Below are 15,604 nucleotides of genomic sequence, written 5' to 3'. Positions count from 1 at the left end.
CGAGACGGAGAAAGCACTTGAAACCGTCAAACGAAAACAACAAAAATGGGTCGTTAATGAAGAACTTGCATTGGCGAGGGCTTGGTGTCAACAATCTCAACATCCAAGTTTAGGTATTCTTAAATATTTTGTATATAACTTTGTAATATATTAAATTTTGTTTTTATTAATGGTTATTTTTTATATAACTTTGTAATATATTAAATTTTGTTTTTATTAAAATAGGAAATTCTTAACATCGAACCCATTTGTGGGAAGCGGTTAGTAGAGCATTGCATGAAGAATTGGGAAGGGAGGCTTATCGTGAAAACGATAGCTTATCATCGAAGTGGAGCGAGATTAGCGACCAACTTACAAAATATAGTGGTTTTTTAAATAAAGCAAATCAAAACCCAAAAAGTGGTGAAACCGAAGCCGACATTGTGACAAATGCATTGGTTGCATTCAAATCAAATGTGGGGAGCGACTTCCGTTTCATGCATTGTTGGGAGATTTGTAAGTTCCATCCAAAGTGGGCGAATATCCCCAGTGGTAGCGAAAGTAACACGTCTTCCAAAAGGTCAAGGGCCTCGTCCCAAGCCCAATCTGATGCACAAGATCAAGAGTTTGAGGACCTTTTGGATGATTCGCCAAACCGGCCCGAGTATGGAAGAGATGCTGCAAAAAGGCGTGCTCAAAAATCAAGATCTGGTACGACATCGCCTTCAACTGGGAGTTCGGGCTCGCGTAGGGGAATATACAGCGATCAGTTGGATGACATTTCATGCAAGTTAGATACATTCAACGTATTCCAACAACAAAGGGTCGAAATTCGAAAAAGCAAAGAAGCTAGAGATGCCGCTAGAGATGCCCAGAAACAAAAACGGGATGATTTGAAATTTCTATCCCAGCCCATTGATCACCTAGAGGGTGACGAGTTGCAACTAGTCTTGGAGATGAGAGAAGAGATAAAAAAACAAATATAAACGTTAGGAATTTTTTATGTAATTTTCTTTATTTAAAAATATTAAAAAATTAAATTTGTTGTTTTAAAAAATATTCAAATAGCCAGCGGTTTGGGTTTGCCCAGCGAAGCCCACCAAACCCCCGCCCCACCATACCGTGTTGAATGTGGGTCAGCCCATGTCTGCCCCCCAAGCCACGTGTCAACCCATGCCCCAAACCCCCGCCCCACCATACCCCACGATCCTATGTTCATTCGCATATGCTTATTTGTATTAATTTATCTTTGTTTGTAAACCGTTCATTTAAAATATTAATGAACGGACATAAACGAATACAAACACATATTATTTTCGTAATGAACAAGAAACTTTGATCATTTTAGTGTTTATATTCGTTCGGTTAACATTAAGTGAACGAACATGAAAAATCTTCATTCATACTTGTTTGGTTTATTTACAGACTTAATGGTTAGAAATCACACATGTGTTGTCAGTTTTATAAACGACTTCTATTTTTTTATTGAAGTTTTTCCTTTTTGTTTCTTTAACCATAATTTCTAGCTAAAAAAAATAAAAAATACACTTCATACTCTTTAAAAATTGAACTCCAATCTTTGTTTCATCTTAATTCTTTATACCCCAAAATATCGGGTGTTATTAAATACACCCAGAAAGTCAAACTTTTTTTACTTTTACCCATAAGTCAGCCATTTCAATTAATTTTTCAACTTTAATGGAACAAGTTTTCATAAACCAACTTTATTTCATTTTCTTTCCATTTAATTTTCTCTTTTTTTGTTATTGTTTTTCCATTTTCTTTCTGTATCAATTCTCAGTTTTGTTTTTCATTTTAAAACTGAAATCTTATATTATTTTTTACTTTTTTATTCTTTTTATTATTTAAAATAATTACAACTAAACAGCTAGAGTAAACTTCTGTTTTGCTCCATGTGGTTTGGTCACTTTAACGGTTTTGCCCCAAACCTTTAAAAATAGTCATTTTCCTCCAATAGTTAGCAAAATGAAAATACAGACAATTTGAAAGGAGTTAGAGGCGGGGAGCAAAATGAAAAACCATAGCAAACTATTGAAGGAAAATGGCTATTTTTAAAGGTTTGGGGCAAAACCGCTAAAGTGACCAAATACTAAAACAGCTATTTACATTGTTTCTTTCCTTTTATTTTATAATTTAAAACTAATGAAGCAAAGACGGTTTGAAAATATTATAGCTATATTTTTTAGATTTTTTATTTTAGTTTTCATGGCGAATATATTAAAACAGACAAAGTTTTCATAAAAAAAGGTGTATTTTAGTGGCCCATTTTTTTCTTTTATTCTTATGTTCTCTAGTATATACATATGTACTAATTTAAATATACTTATTTTTTTCTTTCTAAAATTAAGTTATTGACTTTATATTGTACGGGCCCGTTTTCTTCCGCTCGCACAGAGCCAATTTTTTTTTGAGGATTTTCGGAGATGGCCCTGACCACCACCCATCGCACACCTCCGGTCAATGGAAGAAGATGATTTTATCATGAGGACACCTCAGTTTGTCACTAACCAGGTATAAAAAAAACTCATTCATGTTTCTTGCTTTGTTTTCTTGAATCATCATATCGGAGCCGTCGATCGGAACCATTCATGTTCACCGAAACCACCATTTGATTTCGCCGGAACCGCCATTTGATTTCGCCGAAGCTGTCGTCCCTTCTTGTCTTTTCGTCGTCCTCATTCATGTCTTTGATTTCGCCGGAGCCGTCGTCCATTTAAACGCCACTAGATATACATAAGCTCTTGTGATTTGTTTATATATAATTAAGCGCCACTGGCATACTCTTGTGATTTGTTTTTTTTTTTTTACGTTAAAGGAAAAGTTTATCAGAATATAATTAAAGTAAAAAAATCATATATAATTTATTTAAAATGATAATACTCTTGTGATTTGTTTATACTAACAGGCTCTTATATATAAAGTTGGCATACTCTTGTGATTTGTTTATTATATATAATTTGTTTGTATAAAGTTGGCGTCTAGAATTATATACCCAGCTTTATCGTCGTGAAAGTGGTTTTGTCGATCTAAGTGATTAATTGTTTTAATGTTTGCACGTTTACTTTTTTATTAGATGAACTTTTATTTATTTATGATGAACTTTTTCACTTTCGTGTTTATAATAAAGTGTCTTGATTATTTATTTATTAATATTGATATTAATACTAATAATAGTATAACAAAATACAAAAAAGTAACAAAACTATTATAAAATAAAATAAGACAAAAACATAATTATTACTTTTGACTTTATAATAAAACATAATTATTACTTTTAACTTTATAATAAAATAATATAATAAAGTAGTTAATCATTACTAAATTTGACTTTTGGGTATATTAATCTTTATCTTGGGTATATTTATCACATCCCAATCTTTGACAATTGAAGTCCAATCTTTGTTTCATCTTAATTCTTTATACCCCAAAATGTCTATAGGATTTGAGTAAAACTGCTATTTTGGTTCCTGTGGTTTGGGCACTTTTGCCATTTTAATTCAAATCTCAAACTTTTTAAATCTAGGTCTCTGTGGTTTCACTTTTATTGTCATTTTAGTCCAAAATCAAAAACCCCTTTTTTTAACTGTTGAAAACTGGTTGTTTTGTCTTTTTGTGCAGGGGCATTTTTGTCCATCTCAGGTTTTATTATAACATATCAATAATTAATAAACTAAATTAAATATATTTAATTCCTTTTATACCCTAATATTAAAATACATTTACAGATCTCATCTTTATTGTCATCCTCCCCCCAAATCATCTTCCCCTAAAGAGGAGCCACCATCTTGCCAAGACCTGTGACAGGTGTGTATCTACACTAACCGAGGGACTGCAAGATGATAGGGGTGTATGCAGCCACTGTGACAGTCGTGAATCGAAGCTCCGCCTGAAACACGTCGGCTCCGAACAACGGACCCGAGTTTCGAACCAAGAACCACCACCATCTCCCCGTTGTACCCATCTTCAACCTGCTGCCATCAGTTCATCGCCATCAATATCATCACCGGAAACCACAACCCCAACCTGCAACAAAACGTCGGCCGGAGAAAGAGGAAAGAGAAACGAATAAGTAAATAAAACACAAGACGAGGAAGCTCACCGGAGACACCACCACTGCCGGAAAAATTCCTGCAACTCGCCTGCCGCCCGTCTACCGCCGCAGCGCCGTCGTTCTCTTTCCATATCCCTCTTGCGTCTCTCTCTCTCTCTCTCACCATCGATTCTCATTTCTTCACCGCCGCACACGGTGGCTCCTCTTTGGGGGAAGATGATTGGGGGGGGGGGGGTTATGATTTGGGGGGAGGATGACAAATGATCTGTAAATGTATTTTAATATTAGGGTATAAAATGAATTAAATATATTTAATTTAGTTTAGTTTATTAATTATTGATATGTTATAATAAAACCTGAGATGGACAAAAATGCCCCTGTCCAAAAAGACAAAACAACCAGTTATCAACAGTTAAAAAGGGAGTTTTTGAATTTTGGACTAAAATGGCAATAAAAGTGAAACCACAGGGACCCAGATTTAAAAAGTTTGAGATTTGTACTAAAATGGCAAAAGTATCCAAACCATAAGGACCAAAATGGCACTTTACTCATAGGATTTAGTATGCTCATTAATTTTTGGTAGGAGTAGATAATTAAGTTTTATGAATCCATAAAGTTAGCGATCAAATTATTTAATTGTCATAAATTAAATATGAAATTTTGTACTTCAAAATTAAACACGTAGTTATGGGACAGTATGTCTACTTAGTGGCTATTTGATAGCCTCAGAATGGTCATTAAGAGACTAGCTCTTAATGGAACCATTAATAATTTTACCAATGAGAAGGTAGAAGAATGTGACATGTGATAATTTACTATTCAGAAGTTACCTCTTAACCATTCAGACTTGAGGTTACCTCTTATTCATTCAGAGGTTTTAAATCATTAAGAGGTAGCATCTGAATGATCATTAAGAGAATACCAAACAGCCCCTTAGTCTTTGTGAGTGTCAAATAATTAGGAAATAATTAGGAGGGATGAGGAAATTAAAAGTTGGTGCTTAAAGATTTGATAGTAATTACTAAAATTCTTTTTGGTAGGATTTATACTTTTTAATGGGATCTCTAGGAGATTTATCTCAAAAAGGAAAATCAACCTTTTTCCTAGTTATAATTGGTAGCCATCATTTAAAATTTTAAAATGATATAATAAAGATAATGGATTTGTCATGTTGGATGTTTTATGCTTCTTGTTAAGTTTAATACAATATTCAGGAGAGGCTCTAAGACTATGTAGATTGGTGATCCAGGTCAACTCAAATTTTTATTAAGAAATTGATATCTCTTTTTTTTACCTACACAATCTAAGCCTACTCAATTTTTAACACATACTCACAACCCATCTCAACCTAAAAATATATGTTTTTGAACGGACTCAGTTTTTAAAAAAATTATATCGGGATGTTCACAAAAAAAATTAAGAAATACCTTGTATTTAGTTTTTTTATTAAGTTTAAATGTTATAAGTTATTTGATTAATTATATTATTAGTGGTATTAATTTGGGTTGCAACCAAGGTTGCTCCACCAACCTTTACCTTTTTTTTGAAAGGTAAGTATTATTCACAACCGACCTCAAAACTGAGGCCGACAACACACAACCAAACCAATTACAAGACCTTGAACTCACACCATTCTTTCCATGTGATTCCTCTATTTTTAGATCCATTTCTATACCAAAGGAAACCACACGATTTAACATCTTGAATAATGTCGAAAACCGCTCTACTTCTATTCTCGAACCTCTTCTCGTTCCTCGCTTTCCAAATGCACCAACATCCTACCATAATTAGCCCATGAAAGACTTCGTTGGCTGCTCGGTTCAGACTCGAGTGCTCGTGTAAGCTGAGCAGGTCCCGAACAGAGAACGCGTAGATGGGGCTAGTTCGACACCATTTGCTAATAAAACTCCAAAACAGGAGCAGAAAGATGCTCAGCAGATTCAGCGCCGTCTTCACACAGAGAGAAGGTATCGTCTCCATTAAAACAGCCTCTCTTCAGAGCGTCAACCGTAGCAATCCGCCCCATCTCGGCGCGCCACATAAAAATGTTACATTTCTTTGGCACCCATTTCGACCATTTGACAACAAAGTTGCTGCTGAAATCATCTCCACTCCTTAAAAACTTTTTGACCGCCCCTACTGTGAACCCATCGTTCCCCCTATCCAATCCCACCGATCACTCGAGCCCGAGAGACTAACTTTATCCAGCAAAGAAATCAAAAGATTCCATTCACCCATCTCTGGTCCTTCGCTTGGCTGCCTACTCCAACCCCAGTTGCCCATGAACGCCCCAACTTGCTGATTGTACCTCTCAGAAACCAAACATTTCTTGTTCGTTTCAAGTCTAAACAACAAGGGGAAACTTTCTTTCAGCGGCCGATTGTTCACCCAGTTGTCGAGCCAGAACCTAATAGTTCTGCCATCCCCAACAACCCCTTTTAAATTGTGATAAAAATTGACACCACTAACTGTCGCTTTTTCCGCCTCTTTAACGCTAGTACCCCACACTCCGGTCACGGCTTTATTGTGCGGAACCTGGCTCCAACCTCTCCTGGTGTTATGAATTGCGTTAATCACCTCCTTCCAAAGGTTGTTGCAATCTGTCTTGTATCTCCAGATCCATTTACAAAGTAAAGCTTTATTCATATCTTTCAGCCTAGATAAACCTAGGCCACCACCATTGACTAGAGCTGTGACACGGTCCCAGGCAACCCAATGGAGCTTATTTACCGACCTGTTTCCTCCCCACAGGAACCGTTTAATAATAATTTCGAGCCTATTAATGACTTCCATCGGAGCCTTGAATAAAGAGAAGTAGTAGTTAGGAATACTCTCAATATTAGTGGGCTCGAAATTACTCAAACTTTTGTCTTATTGGTGACCAACCTAACACTAGGTCACCAATGAACATAGCCTAAGAAGGGGAATGTGGACGTTCGGTCAGGGCACGTTTCTTTCCGGAGACACAAAAATTTTAAAAATTCTCAATTAAACTTAGGCAATTTTCTTTTGTATCTAAGTGGTTCAAAGTGAAAAAAAAAAAAATACAAAAATCTGATAGGTTGATTCTTGATTTACTATGGCATATAAATGAAAAATACAAGTAATAAAAATGACGTCATGTTATTAATGGCATTTGAGTTGTAATCTAAATACGATGGTAAGGGGCATATATTTTCTGACTCGAACGGGGCACCTGAATCCTTAGGCTGGAGGGTGTGGTTGGAGCCCCTTAGGGGCTTTATCAGGCCACGTAGGATCCACATCAGCCATGGAGCCCCCCCCCCCCTCCCTAATTTGCAGGGTGTGGATGGAGTCCCGTATTAAACAAAATTAAAAAAAAATTTGATTGGTTGACATGTTGTGGGCTCCACCTCAAACCTTCAAGTTTGGCGTTACCATGGGGGCGATGAAGGTATGGCGCTCCCCTCTTCACTTGGAGGGTGTGGTGATGGAGCCCATATGGGCGCTATAGTGGCTGAGGTGGCGGGGGTGGCGCCCCACACCCTCCGGCCTTAGGAACACCTCTGACAGTATTACATTGATTATTTTTGTACTAGCCGTAAAATTTTTATGGTAATAAATTGTTGATTTTCTAATAATGATAACTATAACTCACCTACGATTAAAATGAAAAAAAAAAGTATATTTTCTAGTTTGTTATAAAATAAAAAAACACAATTATGTTTTGCAATTGTTTAAAAAACTATTAGAGATTAGGTAAACTATCATTATCTTTTGGTTTTCATTATTCAAACATGGAAAAAATTATTCTTCGATATCATATTGTTCATCGTTTCAATTCTTCCAACTTGATATCAGTTTGTAGAAATAAGCACCTAAAAAGGTGAAGAAGCTTTAGATCCCGACATACAAGCTTGACGAGAATTATAATAATAAAAAAAACTAAGATCAACCACAAGAAGCTTGGGGTATCTTATAATTGACATTTTATAAAACTATGTTGTACCTGTCATATTTTTATACGTTTGACGAACAATGTGAGAGACCCATAAAATAAGTCCACTAGAAGAGAGTGGTACCAATTCACACTTTATACGTGTTGTACCAATTTGAAGAAACACTAAGTCAACCCGAGGAGGTTAATTTTAGGGATTAGTCTCGTTCACAAAGGTTAATCTTCTTTCTTTCCTCGCCTAACTGTGGTATGATTTGAAAAGTTCGGGGGGTCGGCCGCCCCCTCCCGCCTCCATAAAGCTACGCCCTTGATGGTGTTAAAAGGACCGTGTCTGTGGATCAAACTTGTCAACCTGAAACCAACATGGAAATTTAATCCAACCGACATCACAAGAATGATGTATTGTTGTTTTACTACTTTAAAGTGGTGATATATAGCCACTAAACACAAATGAACTTGATTACACCCAAAATACTTATTTGAATCTAGTAAGCACAGTTTGTATTATTTTTTTTCTTCACCTTTGGAACATAAGTCAAGTCATGAACTTTGATGTTTATAGTTTTCTTCATACCTTCTTATTTGACTTCATCTTGCTAACATTGTATATTAGCTTCAAGACTGAAAGCATATCAGAGGACAAAGCTAAGAAGCATCAGACTGCAGTGATGTCAAAAGCTTGACCATGACTTCTTTAAAAGGTTAGTTACTGTAGTCCAGAAACTACCAATTATTCTAACTCAATTTTGTTAATCAAATGATTTTTCATTGAGTGGCAAACCTCAACCTCATAGATTTATAAAATTTTCTAGAGTTAAAAGTTGAAAAAGGGCCATACTATCATCCCACATCGGTATAAAGTACAGACCAAGTTTGGTATATAAGGTGACCGACCAAGAGAACAAGCACGACCTTACTTGAACAGGATCTGTTCTATAGGCTCGTACCTCTGTATTCTTGATTCCTAAGAAGACAGAAACCCATGTCTGGTTGATGAGCCGTGACCATGTAACCAGAGCGTGATTAACAGAGCTCATGGTCTTGACCATGGCTCAGTAGAGGATCGTTGTCGGCTCATATCATGATCCCTGACATGGTTACATGGTTGTCTGACAGACAACAATTTTTTTTTTATTCCATTCATAATTTATAAATCGCGGGTTGAATGGACCATGATCATTCCGTTCATAATTTTTAAATCGCGGGTTGAATGGACCATGATCATTTGACTAGCTGAAAGAGGGATGAACCATAAATCCGTATAAACAAATGTACAATATGAATGGATATTTAATAAAGATATCATCAGTCTCAATTAGTAAACAATGAATACAATCCTACAAAATAAAACGCTCAATTCCTCTAACACTAATGTCTGCAAATAAAATGACTAGCGTGTGTAGAGCCAGATGTTCGACGGGTCATTAACCATGGTAGCAAAGAGCTTGTAGCCTAGCAGTATCAAGGTACACGTTGGAAGGTGCCCCCGCTTGTGAGGTTGAGGGATCTAGTCCCATGATGCACAAGTGTGTAGATTTAGGAGTAGGATTAAAGGGTATGTGTTAACCGTACAAAAAATAAATAAACTAAAATAATGGTCCTAGGCTCATGGCCATATATTTGTTCTACTTAGGGAGCTTGGAGTCAAACTGGCCCGAGCCTAGACCAGTTCTTGAACCAGATCCAGAACAAAAACCAAAACCTGCAACCGTTGTCACAATCATTAGCCATGTTCACATGAACGATATTATATGTGCTTATAAATTAGCAAATCTTTGATTTTACCTTGGAGGATTATCACAATGAGAAAGAGAACAGTGATCATCATAGCAAAAATGCTCATGTATGGTGATGCTGATGATGACGGTGGTGGTGCTGTTTGTAGTCGAGCTGATCTCGCTTTCTTCAAAGATTTCAGCCGTTCAATCCTTGCACGTTTCTTCATAACCATCTCAGAAATCTCTTTAACCAATCGCAAATCGCTTGTACTCAATGATGGACCTTTACGGGGCCGGGGCGGTTTGGAAGCCCTTTTTGAGTTTTTAACCTTTTGTTTTTCTTTTGAGTGTGTTTTCCCTATATTTTCCCTCTTTTCGCCTTCGAGTTTATTGTTAACTAACGATTCTATATCGCTGCTGTTTTCACCATCATCCAACCCGTTGAAACTCAAGGTTAAACCTAGAGATCTAAGCATGTTCTTGACACTTTTGTCATCTGTCACCTGCTCATATCTCAGGTCCTCTCGGCATTCACTTTGGCTGCTCTCGATGTCAATAACGGCTTCTCCATCTTTCACCATCTTATTACACTTTTGATACACTCTAGAAACCTTCAGATCTTGTAACAATCCCTCAATTCTCTAGTTTCTGCAAAAAAATTGTTAAACAACACTTTAGTTTTCTCAAATGGAATTCAGGTACTTGTAATTTATGGATATTTCAATTAAAAAAACTCAGAAAGAACTGAAAAGCTATATAGATGAACAATATTTTTTGTATAATTTATACCTAATATTTATTAGAAACTGATTGCGCCATGTGTCACAATTCCATGAACCAAGGTTTTTTTCTACCCCTTCTCTTATTTCACCCCCTTCATATTTAGTATTATTCTCTTATCTCAAAATATAGTTATATCATTATGAGCTATTTAATATTTTCATTATTCAATTCGTGTAATACTTTGGTTTCTAACCTATATATTTTATTTGCATATTACAACAAAAGAATAGCGATAAAGCTAACCAACTAATGATAACAATAATAAAAACATCAATAACTATCATATTAACTTCCATAATTTAATTTTCTCAAACAAAATTCCTTTACCTATAGCAACTAATGATATTTAAATATTAACAACTTATTCATCTTCAGACATGCACAATATATGGCTAGGATTTCATTCAATCTGGCAAAACATAAACAACAAATGAAATATAAAACAGAAAATCAACAGAAGAAGAAGCGTATTACCGGAACGATTGCACGCCGTCAAGGAATGTTGAATATTGCAGAAAATTTAAACACGGTGTTATGAAGTTTGATGAACAAATGATACCACCCAAGTATATATGAATAAATATGTTTGTTGATTCCAAATAATTTTTTGTAAAAATGGATTTAAAAAAAAAAAAAGAAACAGATTTGCGCCGGATTATTGTCGTGGGATTGAAAGGTAGCACCGGCATATTGTATATTCCATAAAGATTCGAGCAGGGATGGATGTTCCGGTTTCACACGTACTTTAGGTTCAATGAATAAAGCCATCTTCATTCAAACAAACGCGGGATGTTTTTTTGTATGTTTTTTAAAGATTTGATAATGTGGAAAAATCATAATATAAAACATACTTATCTCCATGCATATGATATTTATTATATTTATTTATATCATTTTAAAGTGTAACTAATATTGTCTGCAATCATTGCCTCTCGGATTTATAACGCATAGCTAAATCCTAACGTATTTGATTTTATATTAATACGATAAATTATATCTACTAATCTTAGAACCTAAAATATTTCTTTGGTTTTTGTCTAAGCCGCGACAATCGCTCCGTTCTCAAGCAAACCCTCTCGCAGTTCAACGCGTTGATAAAGCACATACTAAATTTTGTACACTTTGTTAGAAGCAAAAACTTACTAATATTTCTATTAATATTACGATGGTTCAATGGTTTTTACCCACATGTTGATGGAATGTAGACATAACCGTGTTCTAAAACTGTCGCGAATCTAAAGGCATCCCTAGCTCGATTGCATCTACCCAACTCGTGGCCAAAGCGATGTTCTCTTGCTCGGTCCAACGTCGTGCCATTTTAAAATTCAATAGAGAAGATTTTGAGAGTAAAGAATGGAGAGTGAGATGGGTAAAAAAAAAATAAGTGTGTTACATATATATATATATATATATATATATATGAAATATAAAAATATTTTTTTTAAATATGACAGTTCACTACGGTCATATTCAACATGGCCCCACCAATCTGCCTTGTTCCTGCTCATTATTGTGCTCGGGAAGGATCAGTAGCGTCGCGCCCCCTAAGGATCAGTGCTATTGAGTGGTTTTTGGCTGAGGTGGAAGGGGTGCCACCCCTTACCGTGCAACCTAATGTTTTAATGTAAGCACAGCTATAAACGAAGACAAGTTTAGGCAACGTTCAAAACTAGAGTATTAAAATATTTCGTCTCTACAAGAAAGAAGGCTTATAGCAACGAGGTCTATAGTGACGACACAAGTCTTCGACACTGGTCCATCTGTGGCGACGCAAGTCGTCACTATAGGTTTTTAAAGCTTTTAGGGTTTTTATGACCTATTGTGACAACATAGCTTGGGCGCGCTTGAATAGGATGTTCACAGTGAATAAACGTCCCTCCAATGAAGAAACCCTGTGGTGACGACGTGTCGTCGCTATAGAACAAACTAATTCGTTTTTCCATTTCTTCTATTCTGGATAATTGAAAATGGTAAACGATGTCGTGTTGGTTTACACTTTGGTGACGATACGTTGCCATAGATTAAATTAGTTTGTTTTCTTTTTTTTTCTTTTAATCTGGATAACTGAACAAGGTAATTTCGTTTTGGACATTTGGTTCACCTTACTGGACGAATTAGTTTATATCTGCAAAAATATTCCACCTAAATAATACATTAATACCGTTAGGTATGGTTTGCCATAATAGTTTCCTTCTTCACCTTCCAAATTTTTATATATCTTTATGATTTAGAGTGGGGACTAATTTTATATTTATTTGCATTTAAAAGTAATTAAATCAATATTTTACACGTTTAGAAACGCAAACTAATTTATACATGTTTCATACTTCTTATTGTGAACTAGTTTTGTATTTCTTCTTCCTTTGAGAGTGAAAAATAATTTTTATGTTTACACAAAGTGATAATTGATTTTACTTTCTATAATTCTACAAATTTAAGATATTAACATGTTATACACATAAATGCTTGATAAAACACTCAAAGAGGTCATATCTTTTTGCATATTTCAAAGGCCAGAAAGGATAAATATGAACAAACAGTGGCGAAGTCAGAATTCCTAGAGGCTGATCGAAAGGCTTAACCATACTTTTAAGGGGAGCGATCAATATTTTTACTTAAACAATACACTAATTATTTTACGGGGGACGATTGCCCCCTAACCTTAGCTATAGGTCTGCCAATGCGAACAATCCTTTGATTATCGTAGTGATCATTTTGTCTGAGGCTTTGTCCTCTTCTACGAAATAAATATTATTACTGGGGTTACTACATCTGGTTTTGGGGGCAAGGCCTTGTAGTCGTGTTGACAAGATTTATTTTCTCATGTTTAAGATGAAGTTGCAATACAGAAGTAACACGATAAAAACAATCTATATGTAAGAAACAAATACATATATATATATATATATATATATATATATATATATATATATATATATATAGGGTTCGGCTACAAAGTTCAAATTTCCTAAAAAGTGTAAAAAGTCATAAAACACATCTAAAACCTACAAATAATAGGGTGGAGATTACTAAAACACCATATTCAAACTCTAATAGACTAATAGTCCATAAAAACTTCAAACATACAATCGTAGAACTATAAATATAAAACACAACATGCTAATCAACATAAAACACAATAATATTTGTCATTCCATAATCAGAGTCTTATCATCCAAAACATAACACAAAACTCACATATATAATGTTTTAGTAATCTTTATTATGTCATTTATGAGTTTTTTGTGTGTTTTATGGTTGACATTATGGTATTTTATGATATTTTACACTTTTTAGGAAATTTGGACTTTGTATCCAACTCCTATTATATATATATATATATATATATATATATATATATATATATATATATATGGCCAGGATCATTTTAGAACCATAAATATTTACAGAACTCGTAGAAGTCCTAATAAACAATCTAATTATTTAAATATTTTTATGTTTAGGATAATTTTATCATTTATTATGTGTATTTTTACGATTACATACATGTTAAGAGTAATTTTATCATTTTTTATATGTAATTTTATAACTACACATATGTAAACTAGTTTTTTACATATATGTAATTAGTTATGACACATATATATAATTTTGGCAAATAAACATATGTAAACTACTTTTAACATGTATGTATTCAAAGAAATACATATAATAGATGATAAAAAGATCCTAAATACAAAAACTTATATATAAAATGATTGTTTATTAAGAGTTCTGAATGTTCTGTAGTTATTTAGAGTTCTGAAATGCACCCAACCCTATATATATATATATATATATGGGAAGGTTCTATGCAGAACATTAAATATTGTAATAAATATATATTATTTTTTATTTATTTTAACCTAAAAATAGTTTTTTTAAATGACAAGTTTCTTTTATTTCTGTCGTCTATATAACTTGAACCCGATGCCTTCCCCTCTCAAGGTATTTAAAGACTTTCCCTATAAAAAAAATCTTAGATCCACTTTAAAAATAAATAAACTTGTATAAATAGGGAAGCAAACGAATTGAATGTTCAGGAAACCATCCGTTAAGTATTTGATGGAAACTCCGTTTATGTTCGTTCATTATACCCTTATACATAGTAACTTGGGTTATGTCTTATTTTTCTAAAAGTCACACCCTTTAGTCCATTTTACTCACACCCTTTCATTTCATTTTATATTATATACTATTCATTAATAATTCTTTAAAATAAGTCGGGATGATATGATATATTGCAAAGCGGTGCAACCTTTGTGAACTACCGACATAATACTTGGAGTTGGTGGAGTTTATCTTCTATACATGTTTAATGGTTGACTTTCATGAAGCAGTGCATCATTCTACAAAAGTCGCAACGATTTGTGCAAACGGTATTTCAACCCTATATAAGGCAGCCTCTTATTTGATCAAAAATCCAATTCGATGGACCTAATCGGCGCACAACAGTGAACCGCTGTATCTACTACGCAAAGCAAGCATCTACAACCACGTACTGTTCCGACTACATAATTGCGTACAACCACAGAAAGACAAAACTGATAATCTTTATTGGAAATTAACTTTGCCATCTTGATTTTTTGGTCGGAAAATAGGGATCAGTGTTTCCGTAGAGTTGCACTTTTATAGAGATGGATCGATTAAACTATGGCTATGATATCAATTGATGGCATATAAGAGAGAATTTTTCAACCAAGAAATGGACATTAGTTTTACAAATTAGATTGCATCGTTATTTATGGTTTGCCAAACAATGCTTCTAATCTTGGTGTTGGTTCGGTGGTGCTAACAGACACCGGTGATAACCGCCGCCAACTTTTCTGATTGATTTCCTCGAATGTCAAACATGATCATGACTCCTAAATCAATGCAACTATAGATCGATGATGGTGAAATGAAAACGGAAACATGGTCAAACTAATTTCCAAATTATATGCATGTAATACGTAGAATCAATCCAATTGAATTAGATGTGCTTTTTATATTAGAAAGAAACGATTACCATTTCTTAAAAATCCTTAAATGTGTTTTTTTAGTTTAATTGTCATCACATAGATGTCATGGAAATCACAGATTTTGCAGTTGTCAGTTGTGTAATTTGGTCCATGCACGCTATGTCTTTGCGGC

The 15,604-nt window shown here is 34.5% G+C and overlaps 1 protein-coding gene and 1 non-coding gene across 2 annotated transcripts; one reads left to right on the top strand and one right to left on the bottom strand.

The window, feature by feature from the left end:
• The first annotated feature begins 8,877 nt into the window (after positions 1-8,877).
• On the top strand, positions 8,878-9,089 carry LOC118481620. The gene has a single exon (XR_004865829.1). It is a non-coding gene; the product is annotated as a small nucleolar RNA U3 (small nucleolar RNA).
• Positions 9,090-9,226: 137 nt separating this feature from the next.
• On the bottom strand, positions 9,227-11,214 carry LOC110873505. Its single transcript, XM_022122444.2, has 3 exons — positions 10,946-11,214; positions 9,756-10,336; positions 9,227-9,672 (listed from the first exon to the last, which is right to left on the bottom strand). Exons 2-3 carry the CDS (start codon positions 10,267-10,269, stop codon positions 9,596-9,598), a joined length of 591 nt encoding a protein of 196 aa, XP_021978136.1. The 5' UTR covers positions 10,270-10,336; positions 10,946-11,214; the 3' UTR covers positions 9,227-9,595.
• Positions 11,215-15,604: the final 4,390 nt, after the last annotated feature.

This window comes from Helianthus annuus, chromosome 8, assembly GCF_002127325.2.
Source record: "Helianthus annuus cultivar XRQ/B chromosome 8, HanXRQr2.0-SUNRISE, whole genome shotgun sequence".
NCBI lineage: Eukaryota > Viridiplantae > Streptophyta > Magnoliopsida > Asterales > Asteraceae > Helianthus > Helianthus annuus.
Note: the sequence above shows the minus strand (reverse complement) of the source record. Positions and strands in the feature narration are given on the sequence as shown.

Coding starts and splice junctions, on each gene's coding strand:
- LOC110873505 (XM_022122444.2), bottom strand. CDS start 10,269: ATGGTGAAAGATGGAGAAGCCGTTATTGACATCGAGAGCAGCCAAAGT. Junction 9,673..9,755: donor CATTGTGATAATCCTCCAAG/GTAAAATCAAAG, acceptor CAACGGTTGCAG/GTTTTGGTTTTTGTTCTGGA.